At 39.9% G+C, this 20,574-nt stretch overlaps 1 protein-coding gene across 10 annotated transcripts in view; it reads right to left on the minus strand.

Annotated features, from left to right (window-relative positions):
• The window catches only part of LOC114256542 (alpha/beta-Hydrolases superfamily protein), a 51,164-nt gene that overhangs the window by 23,404 nt on the left and 7,186 nt on the right, over window positions 1-20,574 (minus strand). For all 10 annotated transcript variants that reach the window (XR_014366327.1, XR_014366325.1, XR_014366328.1 and 7 more), the window contains exons 3-8: window positions 17,475-17,545; window positions 17,041-17,319; window positions 16,041-16,204; window positions 15,887-15,942; window positions 15,722-15,774; window positions 15,485-15,605 (exon numbers count right to left, since the gene is read on the minus strand). Coding sequence is in view for 6 of the 10 variants with exons in the window: in XM_082924601.1 (XP_082780727.1) it covers window positions 15,485-15,605; window positions 15,722-15,774; window positions 15,887-15,942; window positions 16,041-16,204; window positions 17,041-17,319; window positions 17,475-17,545 (744 nt within the window). In the remaining 4 variants the exon portion in view is untranslated. The remainder of the gene's footprint in view (window positions 1-15,484; window positions 15,606-15,721; window positions 15,775-15,886; window positions 15,943-16,040; window positions 16,205-17,040; window positions 17,320-17,474; window positions 17,546-20,574) is intronic.

Here is a 20,574-nt window from a genome sequence, read left to right on the forward strand (position 1 = left end):
CAGCAAATTTGAAAATTACTGAACTACTCTTGACTCTTAACCTACTGGCAGCACTAACCTATAGTGAAACTGAGACCAAAACTGAGTCATGACATCAATCCAAAGCTCAATGTGGAACGCATATAATGGTCCTCAAAATAACTGAACTATGATATCATACAGAGTTCCCAAGTGCACATCACATGGATTTTTATTTTAATTTTATAAGTAACACTCGACATGGAAATTATACCATGATGTGAATTTTAAATAACCCGATTAAACTGGTTGGCCCTCAAAATCATAGCATGACCTGAATATATGTAATATTGTAAGCCTGTTACAATCCAAACTCATTTAAGGCCAATCCACATCATGTAACTTCACGTCAGGTTCAAAGCCACAGATGGAACAGAACTTTGTTCCAGGAAAATATATATATATATATATATATATATGAAGGGGATATATTTACTCAAGCGCATTTGTATAAGACCTAGCTAGGTAAGGAGAAGGTCCCCACTCCGAAGTGGGTAAGCCCATAACTTAGACTCCAAGACTGCTACTCACTCTGAAGTGAGTTAAGCTGAGTGGAGCTCTAACAGATCAACCAATGCCATGTAGTGAAGGGCGCATGGTGCCTGCGAATAATGGAACTGCCCAACAGAGTCTTTGCTCTCCTCCAATGAGGAGCGACCTAGCATAACGATTGGCAGAGAGAAGAACTTGGTGAGCAAGTCAAGCATTCCTTATAAAAGGTAACCTCACTCCCCTTTGCAAATAATATCTCTTTACCCTCTATACACACTCATCTTCTCTACTATCTCTCTACCAAATTCCGGTACTGACTCGACCATCAGAGGGGTTTCAGACCAAACCCCGGTCACGCAACCTAACCATTTGTTCCATGTGCAGGCCTTCACCCATCGATGCACCAAGATTCGTCTACGAAGTTCCATCTTTCTCCATTGCAAAAATCAGTCCACACAATATATATATACATTTAATGATATATATATATATATATATAGAGAGAGAGAGAGAGAGAGAGAGAGAGAGTGAGAGAGGACATGAAAAACATTTGGAGGTTAGCCCAAAACTTCAAAATCTTATAACAAAGTTGGGCAGAAGCTTGTAAAAAGATTCCGAAGGTAACAATGAAACTTTAAACATATTAGGAAGGTAATCTTTAGGGGGAAAATTTAATAGAAGGAGAAAACTTTCTGTCAACACTGCACAAAGAGACAGGGTTAGGCCTAAGAACTATTCCCAGTCCATTACAAGATTCTTCCATGGATTAGAATTCTGCCAAAATTTATGGTGATCATCCAGACAAAAGTGATGGATGTGAGTTTATCACTTTTTAGCTATGAAGCTATAAAAGAAGGGATGCACTACAAAATTTGCTGAATGTCCAAAGAGAGTGGGCTAAACCATTACTGATGATGTGATGTTGCCTGATATATACTTTTCTGACGTTAATATTCCACTGGATCACAAAGTGCTTCAAACTTCAAAGTATTCAAAGTGAATATCTCAAAAGAATTTATTATTATTATTATTTGCAAGGAGTCCAAAAGAATGCATGCTAAGAATAAGCCAACTTTTTGAAGCAGCTTTTCAAAATTAAAGCATAATAACTCAAATTATATATAAGCTAGCAGTTGAGCAAGTGAATTGCATGTGGCTTGTTAAATTTTTATATAAAATTTTTAATAAGATTGTCAATGTTAAAATTTTTCCTCATAAACTTCCACCCATCATAAGAGAAGAGGGAAAAAAAAAAAAAAACGTAATCTTAAAAATAACTTTAGTCATTTATCTTCCTGGAAAAGACTAATTGATGATACTAATTAATTTTTTATTGTATAATTTGACCTCAAGCATCCTGGTTTAAAGGCCGACCCTTGTGTATCATCCTCCCCTCTTCCACAAGAAATAGTGATCTAGAACTCGTATATTTTACAAGAAAAACTTTATAACCATTTTTTAACATGCTTGATTAGACTAAGCAGTCCCCAAATGCCCAAGGACCCAAACAACCTGCTAAGATTGGGGAACATATAATATGGCAATCTGCCAAGTTATTTTTAAACTCCCGCCCTATGGAATGTAAAGCTGGAATAATAAAGATGGGCAGGTTGTAGGGAGTGATTGGCCTCTGTATGACCCTCACAGGGGGTGGATAGGGATTCCTCAAAATGATATCTCAGGGAGTGAGATTATGGTTCCACTGGACTGCCCACCCGGTGGCCGTGCTGGGGCCTGATGGTGACTTTTGTTGTGAGAATATGCTGACAGCAAAAGAGTTGCAGCCAAAGGTATCAAAATGAGCCCGGAAAAGAATCAATGGATTCGGTTAATTTATATGGTTTTCATGTGATGGTTTTGACGAGGAAGCGATGAATGAACTGAACCAGAGTACATCAGGGAGAGAATTGAGGCTCAAAATTATGAATTTAGAGGGCTCTATAAATTATGAACATAGTGATAGGGGAAGGAAGAATTGGCAGGAAGGCGAGGGGATATTCTTGTTAATCAAAATGACGATCAAAATTGTTAGTTGGAATGTAAGAGGTTTGAGTGCAGAGGACAAAAGGGTGGCGTGAAATCTCTTCTTAATGATTGAAAGGCGGATATGTTGTGTCTTCCGGATACTAAATACGAAAATATGATGGATGAGATTGTGAGGAGCATGTGGGGAGCTTGTGGGATGGGCTCACCTTCATGCAAAAGGGAATGCGGAGGGTGTCTTGTGCTTTGGTATAAGAGGGTGGTGGAGAGACAGGATGGTGAGATGGGTTGATTTGTTCTTTCCTATTTGTTCAAATGTGTGGAGGATGGACACTCGGTGGGCGTTCACAGGAGTTTATGGCCTAGTGATTAATAGAGAGCATAAGGGAGATGTGGCAATAGCTTGTTGACATAGCTTATAGATGGGACAACCACCTGGTGCCTAGGATGGGAGTTTAACGTGGTTCGGTACCCTCGTGAGAGATTGGGAGGCCTTCCGCTGTTTCAAGCCATGAGAGACTTCTCTCTCTTAGTTTATGAGTTATAGTTGACACATCTTCCTCTACTTGTGGGGGACTTTCACCTAGTCTAATAATCAAAGTTCCCCTTCTATGCACAAGATTGACCGTGTCAAGGTCTTGATGGATTGGGAGGAAAAATTTTCCAATGTAATTCAAATTCCTTTGCCAATGTCGTACAACCATGTGCCTATCCTACTTGAAAGAGGTAGTATAAATAAGAGGTCAGCCATCTTTTCAACTTAAGAACTGCAGGTTTGGGTTTCATGATAAGGTCTTAGATTGGTGGAGAGGCTACCATGTAGAGGGGCAATCCAAGTTTGATTCTTGCTAAAAAAAAAATTGTAACTTTTTAAAAGAGAAGTTTAAGAAATGGAAAAAAGAAGAATTTGGCAGAGGCAAGGGTGTTGGAAGAAATTTGGAGATTGGGTGAGAAAGAGGTAAGCGTTAGTCTCTCAGAAAAGGAGATTGTCCATCAATTTTATTGATTCTCTCAATTTTTAAGAAACTTTAGGCCTTTTTGTAGTTTTTGAGTTGAGGCCTATGTTGTTAGATTGGAGTGAGTTGACATGGTTTAACCTTTTGTACTTGGGAATCATCCTCTTTGATGTTTCTGTGAGAATATATCGTATATATTATAGATTTGATGATTGTGTATATATTAGGCATGGTTGTGATTATGTAAATCTTGTATTTCCTTTTTGGTTTAGGCATTAGGGTTATATAAACTAAGGTCTTGATGTAATTGTAAAACAATTGAATATACAATATTCTTCAGAAACTTACATGGTATCAGAGCCGCATTCGAAACCCTACTCCTCATCTGAGTTCGAATCAACTATTTTGGTTCAATCTCTGGTTCGTGGCCATCAGACGACCTCCCTTTGAAATCGCAAGCCGTGGTCGTGACCCTTCTCACTCTTCGGAGTCGCGATCATACTCGCTTTCTCTTTCCCTACTCACGTCCTTCATCGCTATTGAAACGGTAGCGTGATTAGCCTCAGCATCCTCAGATTTTGTCATTATTCTACATCTATAAGAGGTGTCTCTCTCTGGTTCTAGAGTCGCGACACCTTGTGCTTCATAACTTCTTCTGGTCTTCTCCAACTGTCTCTCTTTGCTCGTGGTTCTTCGGTTGATTTGGGTTAGTACACTTAAACCCTACTTTAGGTTTATTACAGTTTGACCCCAACACCTTCTGAATATTATAATTTTGACCCATTAATTCTATAAACCTTGTTTTATTATAATGTCGGACACTAAAAACCAAGCCATCAAGTGCAAACTCACCGGTGACAATTATGCCTATTAGGCCAGTGTTATGAAAAAGTTTCTTCTTGGTCAGAAAAAATCGGGTTATATTTCTATTTCTGGTTCTGTTCCTCGTCTATTAGACCCAAAAGCGGAAAGATATCTAACTTCCTGTGATACTTGGGATTGTGATAATGCCTAAGTTCTGACCTAATTTCATAATTCTATGGATGACCATATTGGAATGATGTTTTCCAAATATAGTACTGCCAAGGAGGTATAGGATTATTTACTGGGTGTTTATCAGCAACCCAACTTTGCTAAGCATTTAAGAGTGCTCGTCAGCAGGATCAGACTATTCAGGATTTCTATATTGAGATAACAGGTCTCTGGGATTAGTTGGCTCTCAGGGAACCACCTAGCCTCAAAGTACTAGACACTTATGTTGAGTTTTGGAAACAGGGTCATTTAGTGCAGTACTTAATGGCTCTTTCCCCTCAATATGAGGCTATCCGTAGTGATATCCTTCATCAGTCTCCTCTTCTCTCTATGGATGCTATTGTTCGTGAGCTCCTCTTCGAGGAAACCCGTCTTAAGACGGCCAGTCAGATTCTACCTCCCTCTGTCTTCTTGGCTCCTGCTAAGCCTCCTTTGTTATCAGCCCCTTCTCCTCATCAACTTCAGGCCATTGCAAAGCCCAAAAAGGGGTCATTAGATCCAGATGAGTATGCTTTCTGCCACCAGAGGGGTCATTGGAAATACAATTGTCCCAAGAAGAGATGTCAACCTGCTCCATCCCAGTCTGCAATCCTGCTCCGAGTACATTCCGGCCTCCTATTGCTTATATTGCATCTGCTCTGACTTCAGATCTTGACTTGCCTTCCTTAAGTGCTCAGCTTGCTCAACTTTAGCATATCCTGTCCACGTCTCAATCATCTCCATCTGCCTCCACTCTTACCTCTCTTCTTCCAAGTTTGCTTGAATCGTCTTCAAGTATCCTTGCTTCCGTCTGGTTTTTTGATTCTGGTGCCTCTCATCATATGACTTCTCACCTTTCCTTAAAAACTATATTCTCCCACCCGCTCTTATTACTATTAATACTGCTAATGGGTCTGGTATGTTGGTTCTGTCTATTAGGTCTATCTTACCCTCTGCTATGTCTGTTGTTACTATTTCCTTTGTTCTTTATGTCCCTCAACTATCTGTCAGTTTATTAACTATTTGTCAACTTGATACTTATGGCTTTGATGTTGTCTTTTCTTCTTTTGTCTGTTGTGTGCAAGATCGGGTGTCCAAGAAGCAGATTGAGACTAGTTGTAGAGTTGGAGATCTCTATGTGGTAGAAAGCTTACATCTCCCTTTATCTACCTCTCCAGTTGCATTTTCCTCGTTTCAGTTAGATTCTTAGTCGAGTCAGTTTTATTTATGGCATTCTCGCCTAAGTCATTTGTCTATTGACCGCTTATGGTCTTTTACTCAGTTCAAATTGTTGGATAAAGTTTCTCCTAGTCAAATTGATGAATGTCAAGGATGTAAACTTGCCAAAATGTCAGCTTTACCATTTACTAAAAGTACTTCTATTTTTGTTTCTCCATTTCTCTTGTGCATACTGATGTCTGGGGACCCTCTCTTGTTCTCACTAAAGGGGATTCCGCCTACTATGTATCTTTTGTTGATGATTGCACCCGCTATACTTGGGTTTATCTTATGACTCATAAATCTTACTTCTACTAAATATACCATACATTCCAATCTATGATCACTACACAGTTTGGGTCTACCATTAAATTGATACGATTTGACTTAGGTGGAGAGTATTTTAAAACTGAATTCTGTGAGTATCTGGCTAATTTGGGTACCATTCACCAAACTTTTTGTATTGATACACCAGCCCAAAATAGTCATGTTGCGCATAAACACCGTCATCTCCTCGAGACAGCTAGATCTCTCATTCTTTCTGCCTCTGTTCCAGCTCTCTTTTGGGGGGAAGGGGGGGAAACAGTTCTTACAGCTACTCGTATGCCTACCCTCCTATTCTCTGGCTGTTCTCCTTATGAGGCTCCGTTTTCCCAACTTCCCAATTACTCTCTCCTTCGTGTTTTTGGGTTTGCGTGCTTCATCCTTCTTTTCCGAAAAGAAAAGACAAAACTTAGTGCCCGTTTTGTCCTGTGTGTCTTTTTGGGTTACAGTCTTACTCAAAAGGGCTATCGTTGTTACGATCCTGTTTCCCGCCGACTTTATGTCTCCCGCCATGTTGCCTTCCTAGAACATCTAGCTTACTTTCAGCTTCCTCCTATCACTGTTCCGGTTTCTAAAGAGGATTTGTTTCACATTGATCCATTCCCTTTTGAGGTCCCTTCTTATGAGTATATCTTTACTGTTCTCCAAGAGCTTGTTCCCTCTTCTCCTTCTACCACCCCCCTGCTAAATCCCTCTCCACTATCCCCCATGAGTCTGTTCCATCCTCTTTGTCTCTACCTCCACCTGCTTCTTCTTCTCCTCTATTGTTAGTTTATTCTCGTCACAAGGCTCTCCCTTCACCAGTTGTCTCTACTCTGCTGCTGATCCTCCTGCTTCTGACGACTCTGATCTTGTTAACCGTAAGTATTCCCTTCGCATTCGTAAACAGGTAGTCAAACTTGTTTTTGCTAAAACATATTTTTCTCATTCATATTATACGTTTTTGTCTACTATTCACTCTTTTTCCGAACCTCAGTCTTACAAGGAGGCTAATCAGGATCCTTATTGGATTTGAGCTATGGAGGATAAGATGTCTGCTTTACAGGAAACTAGTACTTGAGAGTTAGTACCTTTGCCTGTTGGTAAGAATCTGATTAATTGCAAATAGGTCTACAAAGTCAAGACTCACTCTGATGGTTCTCTTGAGTGATACAAAACTCGCCTGGTTGCCAAAGGTTTCTCACAGGAGTACTGTATTGATTATGAGCAGACCTTTGCCCCTGTTGCCAAGATGACTACTGTTCGTACTTTGATCTCTGTTGCTGCTGTTCATCATTGGCCTGTTTATCAGATGGATGTTAAGAATGCTTTTCTTAATAGCCATCTCACTGAGGAGGTTTAAATGCGTCCTCTCCCTGGTCTTCATCATTCCTTTGGACTTGTTTGTCATCTTTGGCGTGCTCTGTATGATTTGAAGCAATCTCTTCGTGCTTAGTATGATCGCTTTCAGACCACTATTACTGAGTGTTAAAATTGATGTATTATTGATTGATAATTTTATGTGTTTACAATGAGTCCTATATATAGAAGATTAGAGGAGGTAGGTATGTAGTAGGTGGAGTAGTAGGTGGAGTAGGTGTAGTGGTAGGTTTTGGTACATTTTAACAGCCCCCCGCAAACTCAAGGGGGATAGGAACTAACCAACTTGAGTTTGGAGAGAGTAACAAAACAAGAAAATAATCTGAAAAATAAAAAATGGATAGGAGACACTGTATGGTCGTGTCAGACCGTTGTAGAAGACTGTATGGTTATGGTAGACCGATGTAGAAGACACTGGCTCGTGTTGGACCGATGTAGGAGACAGTTTATGGGGTCATGTCGGACCGTTGTAGCAGACAATGTTGTGACAGTTGTTGTGACAGTTTACGGAGTCTTGCTGGACCCTTGTAGAAACTAACCGGAACCAATGTCGGGACAGTTTATAGAGTCTTGTCGGACCCATGAAGGAGCTAACCGGAATCAATGTCGGGACAGTTTACAGAGTCTTGTCGGACCCTTAAAAAGTCGCACCCTCAAAAGGTGTGCCCAATCTTTCAAAAGGCGTGCCATCAAAAGGCGAGCCCAAGTCATAAAAAGATGTGCCGGACATGATGGCGAGGCGAGGCGCGTCACCACATTGGCTTGCGCGCCCGTTTTGTCGTCTGGCGTCAAGTGGCGCGCGATGCGCGTGTCTGCCTTGGCTATTTAACCAAGGTTGAGGCGGAGGCTGTGCAAACCAGTCTGAAACCGCCGAACATTTGCATTCTGAAATACTCTGTAAACACTCTGTAACCAACCCCGTCTGACAGTAGCAATCGGTAATCGCTGCTTCTCTGAAACACTTAGCAGCCTAAAAACATGGCCTCGTCTTCCCGTTCAGCTACCCAGAATATGGCCTCTTCGTCCCGTGGTCTGCTCACTCTCTTTCCCGACCTCAACGAGTCAACAAGAGAGATAACTGGTGCGGTGGCCAGTGAACCTCAACCAAGCGCCTCTGGTTTTGCTCCGTTGAACTTTCCGATGCGGTCGGTGGAGCAAAAAATGGCGGTGCAAACTGACATTGAGGCCAATCAGTATACTTTGAAGTCATGTGTGAAGACCATGACGGCGATCACAAATTTGTCGCACCGGCTGTAGAGTAGGACAAATGAGGTGCAGCAGTTAAACGCCCAACTGGCTCTGCTCCAGCGCATGTATAAGGATGCGCGAGCAGAGATAAGTGTGCTAAAGGCGGAAAATAAGGAGTTGAAGCGGAAGGCCACCGTTATGTTCCGATTTGGAGATCCGCCATATGCTGTAGTGGAGGAGCAGGGTGGAGTGATCGTGCCCAGTGGAGTGGGAAACACGGAGGCAACACTGTCAAGGGCCGCCCAGGACGGAGGCAAGAAGAAGAGACCGGCGGCAGAGTAGAGAAGAAAAAGCCCGCTTGTGGATGTGGTTATTTTGTTTTGGTTTGTGTGTGTTTTTTTTTTTTTTTTTTTTTTTTTTTTTTTTTTTTTGTGGTGTAAAATTGTGATCGGGGTTGATCCCTGATATGAATAAAGTGAGTGTGTTTTGCAAACTCGAATGGTAGGTGTGGTAATGCAGAAAAATCAACTGGAATGAAATTTGGTATTTTTTTTTTTTTTTTTTTTTTTTTTTTTTGAAAATAATAAGAATAATAATATATAAAATGAAGTGTTGGAATCCAGTGGAATCAATGAAGGCTAGTATAATGTTAAAATTACTGTATTATTGATTGTTATTATTGATGTTGATTAATTGATCTGTTGCTATATTTACAATTCCTATATATAGAAGAAAATGTGGTAGTAGGTGTAGGAGTGAAATGGAGGTGGTAGGTGGAGTGTGTGGTAGTGGAGGTGGTAGGTGGAAGTAAATTCTAACAGCCCCCCGCAAACTCAAGGAGGATAGAAACTAACCAACTTGAGTTTGGAGAGAGGAACAAAACAAGAAAATACATAAAAATAAAAATAAAAATAGGAGACACTGTATGGTCGTGTCAGACCGTTGGTGAAGACACTGAAAGGTGGTGCCATAACGTTGTAGAGGACACTGGATGGTGGTGTCATAACGTTGTAGAGAACACTGTATGGTGGTGTCATAACAGTGTAGAGGACACTGTATGATGGTGTCATAACGTGGTAGAGGACATTGTATGCTAACCGGAATCAAATGTCGGGACAGTTTATGGGGTCTTGTCGGACCGTTGGTGAAGGCTAACCGGAATCAAATGTCGGGACAGTTTATGGGGTCATGTCGGACCGTTGAAAATGCTAACCGGAATCAAATGTCGGGACAGTTTATAGGGTCATGTCGGACCGTTGTAAAAGGCTAACCGGAATCAAATGTCGGGACAGTTTATGGGGTCATGTCGGACCGTTGTAAAAGTTGTACCCTCAAAAGGTGTGCCCAATTTGTCAAAAGGCGTGCCATCAAAAGGCGTGCCCAATTCATCAAAAGGTGTGCCGGACATGATGGCGAGGCACGTGGGCGCCTTGGCTTGCGCGCCCGTTTGTCGGCTGGTGGCAAGAGGCGCGCGATGCGCGTGGCTGCCTTGGCAATTTAACCAAGGTTGATGCTGAGGCTGAGGCAGAGAAAAAACTTCTGAAAATCCCCTGAAAAACTCTTCCTTTGCTGAGAGAGATATTCTGTAACACTCTGTTGCCCAGAAAAAATGGCCTCGTCTTCCCGGAGTCTGCTCACTCTCTTTCCCGACCTGAACGAGTCAACAAGAGAGATAACTGGTGCGGTGGCCAGTGAACCTCAACCAAACACCGCTGGTTTTGCTCCGTTGAACTTCCCGATGCTGTCTGTGGAGCAAAAAATGGCAGGGCAAACAGATATTGAAGCCAATCAATATACACTGAAGTCATGTGTGGAGACCATGACGGCGGTCACAAACTTGTCGCACCGGCTGCAGAGTAGGACAAATGAGGTACAGCATTTAAACGCCCAACTGGCTCTGCTCCAACGCATGTATAAGGATGCGCGAGCAGAGATAAGTGTGCTGAAAGCAGAAAATAAGGAACTGAAGCGGAAGGCCACCGTGATGTTCCGATTTGGAGGGCCGCCATATGCTGCAGTGGAGGAGCAGGGAGTAGTGATCGTGCCCAGTGGAGTGGGAAACACGGAGGCAACACCGGCAAGGGCTGCTCAGGACGGAGGCAAGAAGAAGAGAACGGCAGAGTAGAGAAGAAAAATCCCACTGGTCCGATTTATGTTGGTTTGTTTGTTTTTTTTTTTTTTTTTTTTTTTTTTGGTTTGTGGTGTAAAATGGTGATCGGGGTGAGCCCCGACATGAATAAAATAAGTTGGTGTGCAGTTCGGCTTCTTCCTCTTATGATTTGTTTTTTTTTTTTTTTTTTTTTTTTTTTTAATAAAAAAAAATAATAAATAAATTAAGAAAAAGGATAGAAATGATTAAAGGGAGCATGGGGGAGAGAAAAAGGGACCAGAGAGAGAGAAGGAGTGGTGGATAAAAAAAAGTGTCATGATAAAAAAAAATGCATCAGAAAGGGCATGTGGAACGGTGGGTGTGAAAGTAGCCCCAAAAAAAAAATGTTGTCTGTCAGCTCCTTCTGTGTATGATAGGAGAGAGAGAGAGAGATTCGAAAAAGGTGAGTGGTGGGGGTCTGAGAGAAACCGTGTCTCCCATGTGCGGGGTGCATGGTGTATCAGTGTGTATTTGTTTGATTTTTATTTTATTTTATTTTATTTTATTTTATTTTTATTATTATTTGTTTTTTTTTTTTTTTATTTAGCTTCAAAAACTGAGATACTTTGCATCCAGATGCAGCAGGAGCCTACTTTACCGATGACGATGACACAGATAGACCCAGATGAGAAATCACTCCTTTTAACCAATAATGACCTGTTATCCAGCAATAATAACTTCAATAGCCACCCACAGTACCTCAACTTTGCTTCTTCTAGCAATGTAATCCAAGAGCCTCTAAAGAGAGTCTCTTTGGACATGATCACTTGCTAATCCCCTAATGAAGTGCTTGTTATGATCAAAAAAAAGAGGCCTTTCTCTCCCTAACCTCTCTCCCCCCCAAACCGAGAGAGAGAGAGCGAGAGTGGTCTGATTGACGCAGAGCAGTGGAGGGCGACTTCGGCGGCGGCGTGCTCGGGCGGGCGAAGGTGGAGAAGGCGGCGCGGCGCAACGCCGAGCTATCTGCGAGGGCGGCGCAGCTGAGCGCGGAGGCGCAGGCAGGACAGGCTCGGGCGAGGGAGCAGGAGGCCACGGCGGCGGCGCTGCAAGAGCGGCTTCAGCAAGCCAGAAGGAGCGGCGGAGGGGAGAGGGGATGCTCCAGCGGAGGAGAGAAGCGGAGGACACCGAGTCGGCGGACATTGAACCGGACCGAGTGGTGGAGACGAGTGGACCGAGTTGCTGTGTAGAAAATAAGTCAATCAGAGAGGGACTTTGTAATAGCTAGTGATGGCAGGTATGTGTAGAAAATAAGTGGAATAGGTTGAAATCCGGCGGGCAGCTAAGGTGAGGTTGCCGCCCGCCGGGGAAGCGAAAATATCAGGTTCTAAACCTGCTCTGATACCATGTTAAAATTACTGTATTATTGATTGTTATTATTGATGTTGATTAATTGATCTGTTGCTATATTTACAATTCCTATATATAGAAGAAAATGTGGTAGTAGGTGTAGGAGTGAAATGGAGGTGGTAGGTGGAGTGTGTGGTAGTGGAGGTGGTAGGTGGAAGTAAATTCTAACATATAATATATTTTAGTGGGGAAAAGAAAGATGGGTATGTTGATGATAGAATAAAATAAAAGTGGATATGTGAAAGATGTTGTTTTGGGTGGAGAATAGTTTAGAATGGAATTGGAAAAAAGAGTAAAAATAATGTGAAAGAAAAATAAAGAAAAAATAATAAAAATATATTTGAAATCAAAAATGAAAGATGGGTTTGGAGAAAATAAATAAAAATAATGGAGTTGGAAATCAAACGGAGGAGAGATGATTTTTTATTTTTTTTTTTAAATATAATATAATAAAAAAGATATATATATATATAATAAAGAAAGTGGGGAACAAGAGTGTAATGAAAAGAAAAAGTATAGGTGGGAACATCGTGGGTCACATGGGTGAGTAAAAGAAAAAAAAAATAAAGAAATGAAAAGAGGGGGACAAAAGTTGGTGTCTGGGTGTTTGTTTTGTTTCGGTGGAATAGAAAAAAATAATAAGAAGAGAATGGAAAACGGGTGATGCTCACGAACAACAAAAGGGTTATCTGTCGCAATGGGTGGAATACAACGGGAATATCAGAAACTGCAACACCGATGAAGAAGATGAGGAGGACCGATATCTCTAATCTCATGGAAAACGGCAACCAGGGAGAAAGAGTACCCAGGGAAGTGCAAACAACAGCAAATCAGCAAGCGAGACCGAAGGTCAGGGGCCAGATGGAGCCGCGACGAGCCCAAGTCATCAGATCGTCGACGTTCGAGAGCACGAACGCCGCCGCCTTCGACATCCACCCGGCGACGTCATCGACGGAGACGGAGGGCGGGAGGAGTGCGTGGGCTGCGACGGCGATGGCGATGTATTACCACCAAGGAGCTTGGCACTGTGATGCGGTCTTTGGGACAGAACCCAAAAGAAGCTGAGCTTCAGGACATGATCAATGAGGTTGATGCTGATGGAAATGGGACAATTGATTTCCCAGAGTTCCTCAACCTGATGGCCCGGAAGATGAAGGATACTGACTCTGAGGAGGAGCGTAAGGAAGCTTTCCGGGTTTTTGACAAGGACCAGAATGGCTTCATTTCTGCTGCTGAGCTCCGCCATGTTTATGACAAATCTTGGTGAGAAGCTCACAGATGAGGAAGTGGACGAGATGGAAAGGTATGTGTAGAAAACTCCAGCGGGCAGTGAAGGCAAGGTTGCCGGCCGACTGCCCGCCGGTGAGAAAGAAATATAGGCCTAAATCTTATAGCTCTGATACCATGTTAAAATTGATGTATTATTGATTGATAATTTTATGTGTTTACAATGAGTCCTATATATAGAAGATTAGAGGAGGTAGGTATGTAGTAGGTGAAGTAGTAGGTGGAGTAGGTGAAGTAGTAGGTGGAGTAGGTGTAGTGGTAGGTTTTGGTACATTTTAACAGCTTGGGTTTCATCCGTGTGACCAAGACTCTGCCTTGTTTCTCCTCCACACCTCTGCTAGTTTTGTTGTCTTATTACTGTATGTGGATGATATGATTATTACTGGCTCTGACACTTCTGCTATCTCTGAAGTCAAGCAGCATCTCTTCCATACTTTCGAAATGAAGGATCTGGGACCATTGCGGCAATTTTTTGGTATTGAGGTAGCCTCTTCTCCCAAGAGCTACTTTCTGTCTCAAGCCAAGTATGCCAATGAGGTTATTCACCGTACCAATCTTACTGGCACTAAGATTTTTGATACCCTCATTAAGCTTAATGTGAAGCTTAACACTACTGATGGTGTCCCACTGGATGATCCTACTTTGTATCGCGAGCTTATCAGCTGCTTAGTCTATCTAACAATTACTCGCCTTGATCTTACCAATGCTGTTCATGTGATTAGCCAGTTCGTTTCTACTACTCGCTCTACGCATTGGGCTATTTTGGTTTAGATTCTTCGCTATCTCCACAGTACTATCTTCCAAGGCTTCTTGTTGTTTTCTACTTCTTTCTTGGATTTTGTAGCTTATGATGATGCTGATTGGGCTAGTAATGTTACTGATCGTAAGTCCACTTCTAGTTTCTGTATGTTTCTTGGTGATTCCTTGATTTCTTGGCTCTACGCATTGGGCTATTTTGGTTTAGATTCTTCGCTATCTCCACAGTACTATCTTCCAAGGCTTCTTGTTGTTTTCTACTTCTTCCTTGGATTTGGTAGATATGATGATGCTGATTGGGCTAGTAATGTTACTGATCGTAAGTCCACTTCTAGTTTCTGTATGTTTCTTGGTGATTCCTTGATTTCTTGGAAAAGCAAAAAACAAACTGTTGTCGCTCGTTCTACTGCCGAAACTGAGTATCGTGCTATGGCTCACGCTACTGCTGAGGTTGTCTGGCTTCGTTGTCTCCTCTCTGACTTGGGCGTTCCTCAGTCCTCTCCAACCTCTCTATTGTGACAACCGAAGTGCTTTTCAGATTGCCCATAACACTGTTTTCTATGAACGAACGAAACACATTGAGATTGATTGTCACTTCATCCGTTAGCACATATAGTCTGGCTCTATCTCACTTCATTTTGTCTCTTCGGCGCTACAACTTGCTAACTTCTTCAGCAAGACTCACACTACTGCTCGTTTTCGGTTTCTTCTTGACAAACTCTCCGTGTTTTCGGCTAAAACACCTTGAATTTGAGCAGGGGTGTGAGAATATATCGTATATATTATAGATTTGATATACTTCTGATTGTGTATATATTAGGTATGGTTGTGATTATGTAAATCTTGTATTTCCTTTTTAGTTTAGGCATTAGGGTTATATAAACTAAGGTTTTGATGTAATTGTAAAACAATTGAATATACAATATTCCCCAGAGACTTATAGCTTCTTCAATATAATTTACTTTACCAATATGTGATAGAAAGACAACAAACCTAAACATGTCAATTCCATAACTATAATCTAAACAAGTATCAAGACCTGTCAGCCCCATAACTATAGCAAAGAATATTGGCAGGTTTCCAATTAGGATTTGCATCAGTTGTTAGGCTTCCAGTAGGAACTTGAGAAGGAACAAGAAACTATACGAGAGATATAAAATTGAACTCTTTGGAAAAAGGTGAGGAAATATCCTCCCAAATTTGATTCCAAATTGTACCTAAATCAAATCAAAGGTAAAAGAGTTGGAGAATAAATTTCCAAGGACAAGGGATATACTTCACTCTCTTCACTGATTGCATTTTTTTCTCTCTCTGCACTATGCCAACAATTATGAACACTGCAAAAATTTATACACTTGAAGATAGTTGATGTTGTTAAAAAAGAAGTTTCACAAACCTTCCAAATCAATTGTTAGCTTTCCAGCCATGGAAGATGCTTCACTATGGATGTTTTCCGTAGTTTCTCGTTCAACATACACAATATGTGGGTACTTCTTGTCCTTTACCAGGACATTGGACTACAAAAGAAGAAAGATATAAATATCAAGGAATGCATTTGGTTTTATAAGAGATACAGAACAATCCAAAACATCATATAACCAAAGAAGTGCAATAGACAGAAAACAAAACCAACCTTCGGAAGTTCATGTTGACGCCGGATTGATGATGTTCTCCATCCAACCACATCTTATAGATCAGTGAAGATGAAACACTAAATTAAAATATCGGCAAAAGAAAAGATTTTGTGTGTACATAAGAAATCAAACTCAATAGCTAACTTGAAGTTAGAAAAGGATACAATCATAATTAGCATTTGCATATGCTACACGACGCTTAAAAGAGCGTAAAGCTGACCTATACAGGTTAGAAATCATGCCATCAGTAGACAAGTAATAACAAGCATTCAATTTCTGAATTAGTGAGTGAACTGTTGGAAATAAACCATTACTAACATGAATTTAAGGTCATCAGAGTCATTAACCATCCTAAGGAGAAGGGGAGGCTTCCCGTCATCATTGTCAGTGAGGAAAAGATGCTTCCCAGACCTCCCAGCAACCCAGTGTGCAGTTTGAGGGGCTCTTCTCTCCAGAAATGGAAGACCACAGAGAAAGGGGAGCTGAGGAAGCAAAAAGAAAGAAAAAAATGTAAGAAAAAGGATGACGAAGTAATGCTTATATAATACAAAATGATAAAAAAATTTGAATGAGCATAACATGAGTTGTAAGCATAAATAGAAATGACAACTTTCTAGAGGAGCATCAAGTTTGATGCAACTAGTAATAATCCATCCAAGTGACCTAGTTATTCAAAGGTCTACCAATCTATCTTTTCCCTCGATGTTTGTAATTTTTAAGAATCATCACTATGATTATTATATGATCAAGTACACTAAGGCCCCGTTTGTTTTCAGATGTAGAATGGAGGGGAATGATAGTGAGAGGATTAAGTAAAATTGTATTTGTTTTGATGATAGTTGTTAGTGTAGGAATTGTTAAATTATTTTTATATAAAATAATAAAACAAATAAAAAAATATAAAAAATTAAACATTAATATTAAAACAAAAATTCCCAATATAAAAAAAATAAAAAAAATTCTAATCCCCTCACTATTTTTCTAATACCATCTCCACCTCCTCCATCTCAATCCCCCTTCCAACCTCCATCTATATCACCTTCTCCATCCTAATTCCCTCCCCAACTCTACAAACAAACACAACACTAAATAACCCCACCTCCATCCTAATCCCCTTCCATCTATTTAACCCCAAAACAAACGGGGCCTAAAGGATCACATTCTAAATCTAAAATACTAAAATTTAAGAAAAAGTCAAAAAAGAAACAGACACAGAGACACATAACAGGCAACATAAACACCTTTGAGATTATTAAAAAATGATAAAACTAATACAACGCTCAAATTGAAGAAAAGCATATATAAGCGTTATGATCACCTGTTTATGTCCCCTTGAACCAAGATGTGGGGTTGCAAATGTTATAAAATTCATGGGTTCCAATCCAGCAACTCTAGCTTCAAACTGTTGCTCAAGGTATTGTGTTGAATCATTTAAATGCTCTCCATTTGAGCCCTTAGCAGAAAGACCCAAGGTTTCCATTTTAGGAGAAAGGTCATACAGCCTCCCAATAGCATACCTAGCAACAAGGCCACCCAGAGAGTGCGCAACAAAGGAGATCTTGTGCACCTCAGGCCAATGTTCAACAACATCTAACACCTGCGGCAAAAAGTAGTTACTCTTCAGATAGATATTTTATGGTGTTTATCAAATTAACTATTCTAAAATAAAATCCTAGGCATGTTTAAGTAGTGAATTTCAATAGCCAATGCATGCCCAGGACCATGACAACCAAAATGCTAATACCAAAGTACCTCTCTAGCTAGCCTCTCACCCATCAGGTCTACCCCATCAAAAGTCAGTTTCGAAGAATTGCACTCACTACCTGCTCACATAAGTTTGTCAAGAACATCACAAAGCCATAATATAAGTAAAAATTTCCATCATAGGGTTGAACTTAATGCAAACCAAAGAGGGTGGGATAATATATTACAGATTTCATGAAATTAGGTAACAAGCTTATAATAATAAAAATAAAAATAAAAAAATTAATAAATAAACAAAACAAAAAAAAACATAATCAATAAATTCTCAACAATACAAATTAATAAGACCAAACATAATATATGAAGACTAAAATACCCTTACGGTATATATAAAATAACAAAAGACGATAAGCCTCAAGATTTTGCCAAGTAAGAACTAAAACCAAGTAGAAGTGTGAGTTTTGGTAAAGAAGTCCACAATCTGCAAAGAGAAGACAAGACAAGAAATGAACCCTGTTGAAAATGATGATGAACAAAATGGCAGTCTATTGGAAAGGAGAATATTCAACTGAGATTTATTGCTGATCTCTAGGGATTGCCTAGCTGTATGTAAACTCTATAAATAAGGAAAATTAGTTGTATAATAGCTGTATGATTATTTAGTGCCTGATTTAGTGCCTTGTATAGACTATAAATAGTGTACTTGTTTATCATTCTGAATAAAAATATATATATATTGAACAACTCTCTCCCAATTCCTTCTTGTTTACTAGGTATCAGAGCAGGAACTTTATTTCTGACTCTTTTCTATATTCACAAACAAACAATTATTGGGACTTCTTCGTGGTAATTGAAACCTTCGCCTCTTATGATGTCTAGATCCAAGTCTACTGAGAATCATTGTCCCAATTCTGACTCGCACTTTGTTCAGCTAACCACTATATGCCTTAATGGAGACAATTTTCTGCGCTGGTCTCAATCAATGCATATGTATATTCGAGGGTGAGGAAAGATTGGGTACCTGATTGGTGATGCAAAAGCATCTGATTTGAAGGATATAACTCATGCCACTTGGGATGCAGAAAACTCCGTGGTTATGGTTTGGCTTGTTAATTCCATGGATGAAGACATCACCTCTAACTATATGTGCTATCCAATTGCCAAAAAATTTTGGGCTAATATTCACCAAATGTATTTTGACCTTGGCAATCAATCCTGAGTGTACGAACTACAACTACAACTTGGAGAAATTTGACAAAAGGGAGATGACATCACCAAATACTTCAATACTTTGACAAAGTTGTGGCAAGATCTGGATATTTTCAATACTTATCACAAAAAAAAAAAAAAAAGATCTGGATATTTTCAATGATTATGAATGGAAATCTCCAGCTTATTGCAATCACCACAAGACAGTGGAAAACGATTGCATCTACAAATTTTTAGTTGGCCTGAACTTAGAATTTGATGAAGGGGACGGATCATTAGTCGTGGTCCTCTTCTTTCACTTGGAGAGATATTTGCTAAGGGTCAGAGGAAGGAAAGTCATCGTGTTATGCTCAGACAAAGGGGGGTTGGGGCACCAATTGAAAATTCTGCCCTAGTTGCTGTTGATGCAAATGTGAGCCGAACTTCCAATAGCCATCACAGAGCCAAGGACAAGCCTCGGATTTGGTGTGATGTCTGCAACAAACCCCACCATACACGAGAGACATGCTAGAAGATTCATAGCAAACCTGCCAACTGGAAGTGCAACAAGCCTGGAGACCGACTTGCTCGTGCAAATGAGGCTTATGTTGGTGCCTTCAGTAAAGGGCAAACGGTTCATCATCTGAAGCTACTAAAATCCAATCCAAACTCTAGTATTCCTAGTGTTTTCTCTGGCTCAAATAGGTAGCAACTCTAGTGCTTTCTCTTGTCATTCTAGTCCTACACCTTGGATCATTTATTCAGATGCATAGGATCAAATGACAAATCTCTCTCATGTATTTCATTCTTATTCCCCTCGTTCTGGTCATAAAAAAAGTCAGAATTGCAAAGGGAAATCTTTCATCTATTGTAGGAAAAGGTTTTATCAAGTTTTCTAACAAAATCACCCTAAAATTTGTCCTTCATGTCCCTAATCTTGCCTGTAATCTCTTATCTGTGAGTCAACTCTCTAAAGATTCCAATTGTCATGTTATCTTTTATGATTCCCACTGTGATTTTCAAGATCTGAGCTCAAGGATAATGATTGGCAGAGCTGGAATGATGGATGGTCTCTACTATTTTGATGACAACTCCCTCCGTAATATACAAGCTCAAGCTTTTTGTACTAGTATTAGTTCTCTCTCTATCCGTGAGCAAATAATGCTTTGGCATCTTAGACTAGGACACCCTTGTTTTTTTTATTTGAAAAATCTATTCCATGTTCTAGTTTAAAATGTGAATTGTTCATCTTTTCACTGTGAAAGTTGTCATTTATCAAAGACCCATCGCACTACTTACAGTTCAAAACCATATTGTGCCTCAAAACCATTTTACTTGATTCATAGTGAAGTTTGGGGTCCTTCGAAAATTACCACATCTTCTGGGAAAAAATGGTTGGTTAACTTTCATAGATGATCACACTCAGTTATGTTGAATATATTTGATGAATGATAAATCTGAAGTCGAAAATTTGTTTAAAAATTTTTCCAATATAGTTGAAAACCAATTTCAAACAAAAATAAATATTCTTAATTCCAATAACGGAATTGAGTATTTCAATCAAGTTTTGGGAAATTTTTTAAAAGAAAAAGGGATTCAACATCAATCTACTTGTAGTGATACTCCTCAACAAAATGATATTACCGAGAGAAAAAATAGACATTTACTTGAAGTTGTACGTGCCATTATATTCTCAATGCATGTTCCAAAATATCTATGGGGAGATGCAATTTTGACAACATCTTATTTGATCAATAGAATGCCTACTTGTATTTTAAAATATAGGGTAAATTACAAATACACCTCCTGAGATTTGCTTAAAATATGAATTGCCCCTTATGGTTTGGAAAATTACAAATACCTCCCTGTCAGAATTTTTTATCTAATAGAATTAATTGAAAGAGTGAAATTTCTAACTGTTCGCCTGTACAATAATAAAATTATTTGAATTATTAATTGA

The sequence above is a fragment of the Camellia sinensis genome, chromosome 4, assembly GCF_055761805.1.
Source record: "Camellia sinensis isolate YWXY chromosome 4, ASM5576180v1, whole genome shotgun sequence".
Lineage (NCBI taxonomy): Eukaryota > Viridiplantae > Streptophyta > Magnoliopsida > Ericales > Theaceae > Camellia > Camellia sinensis.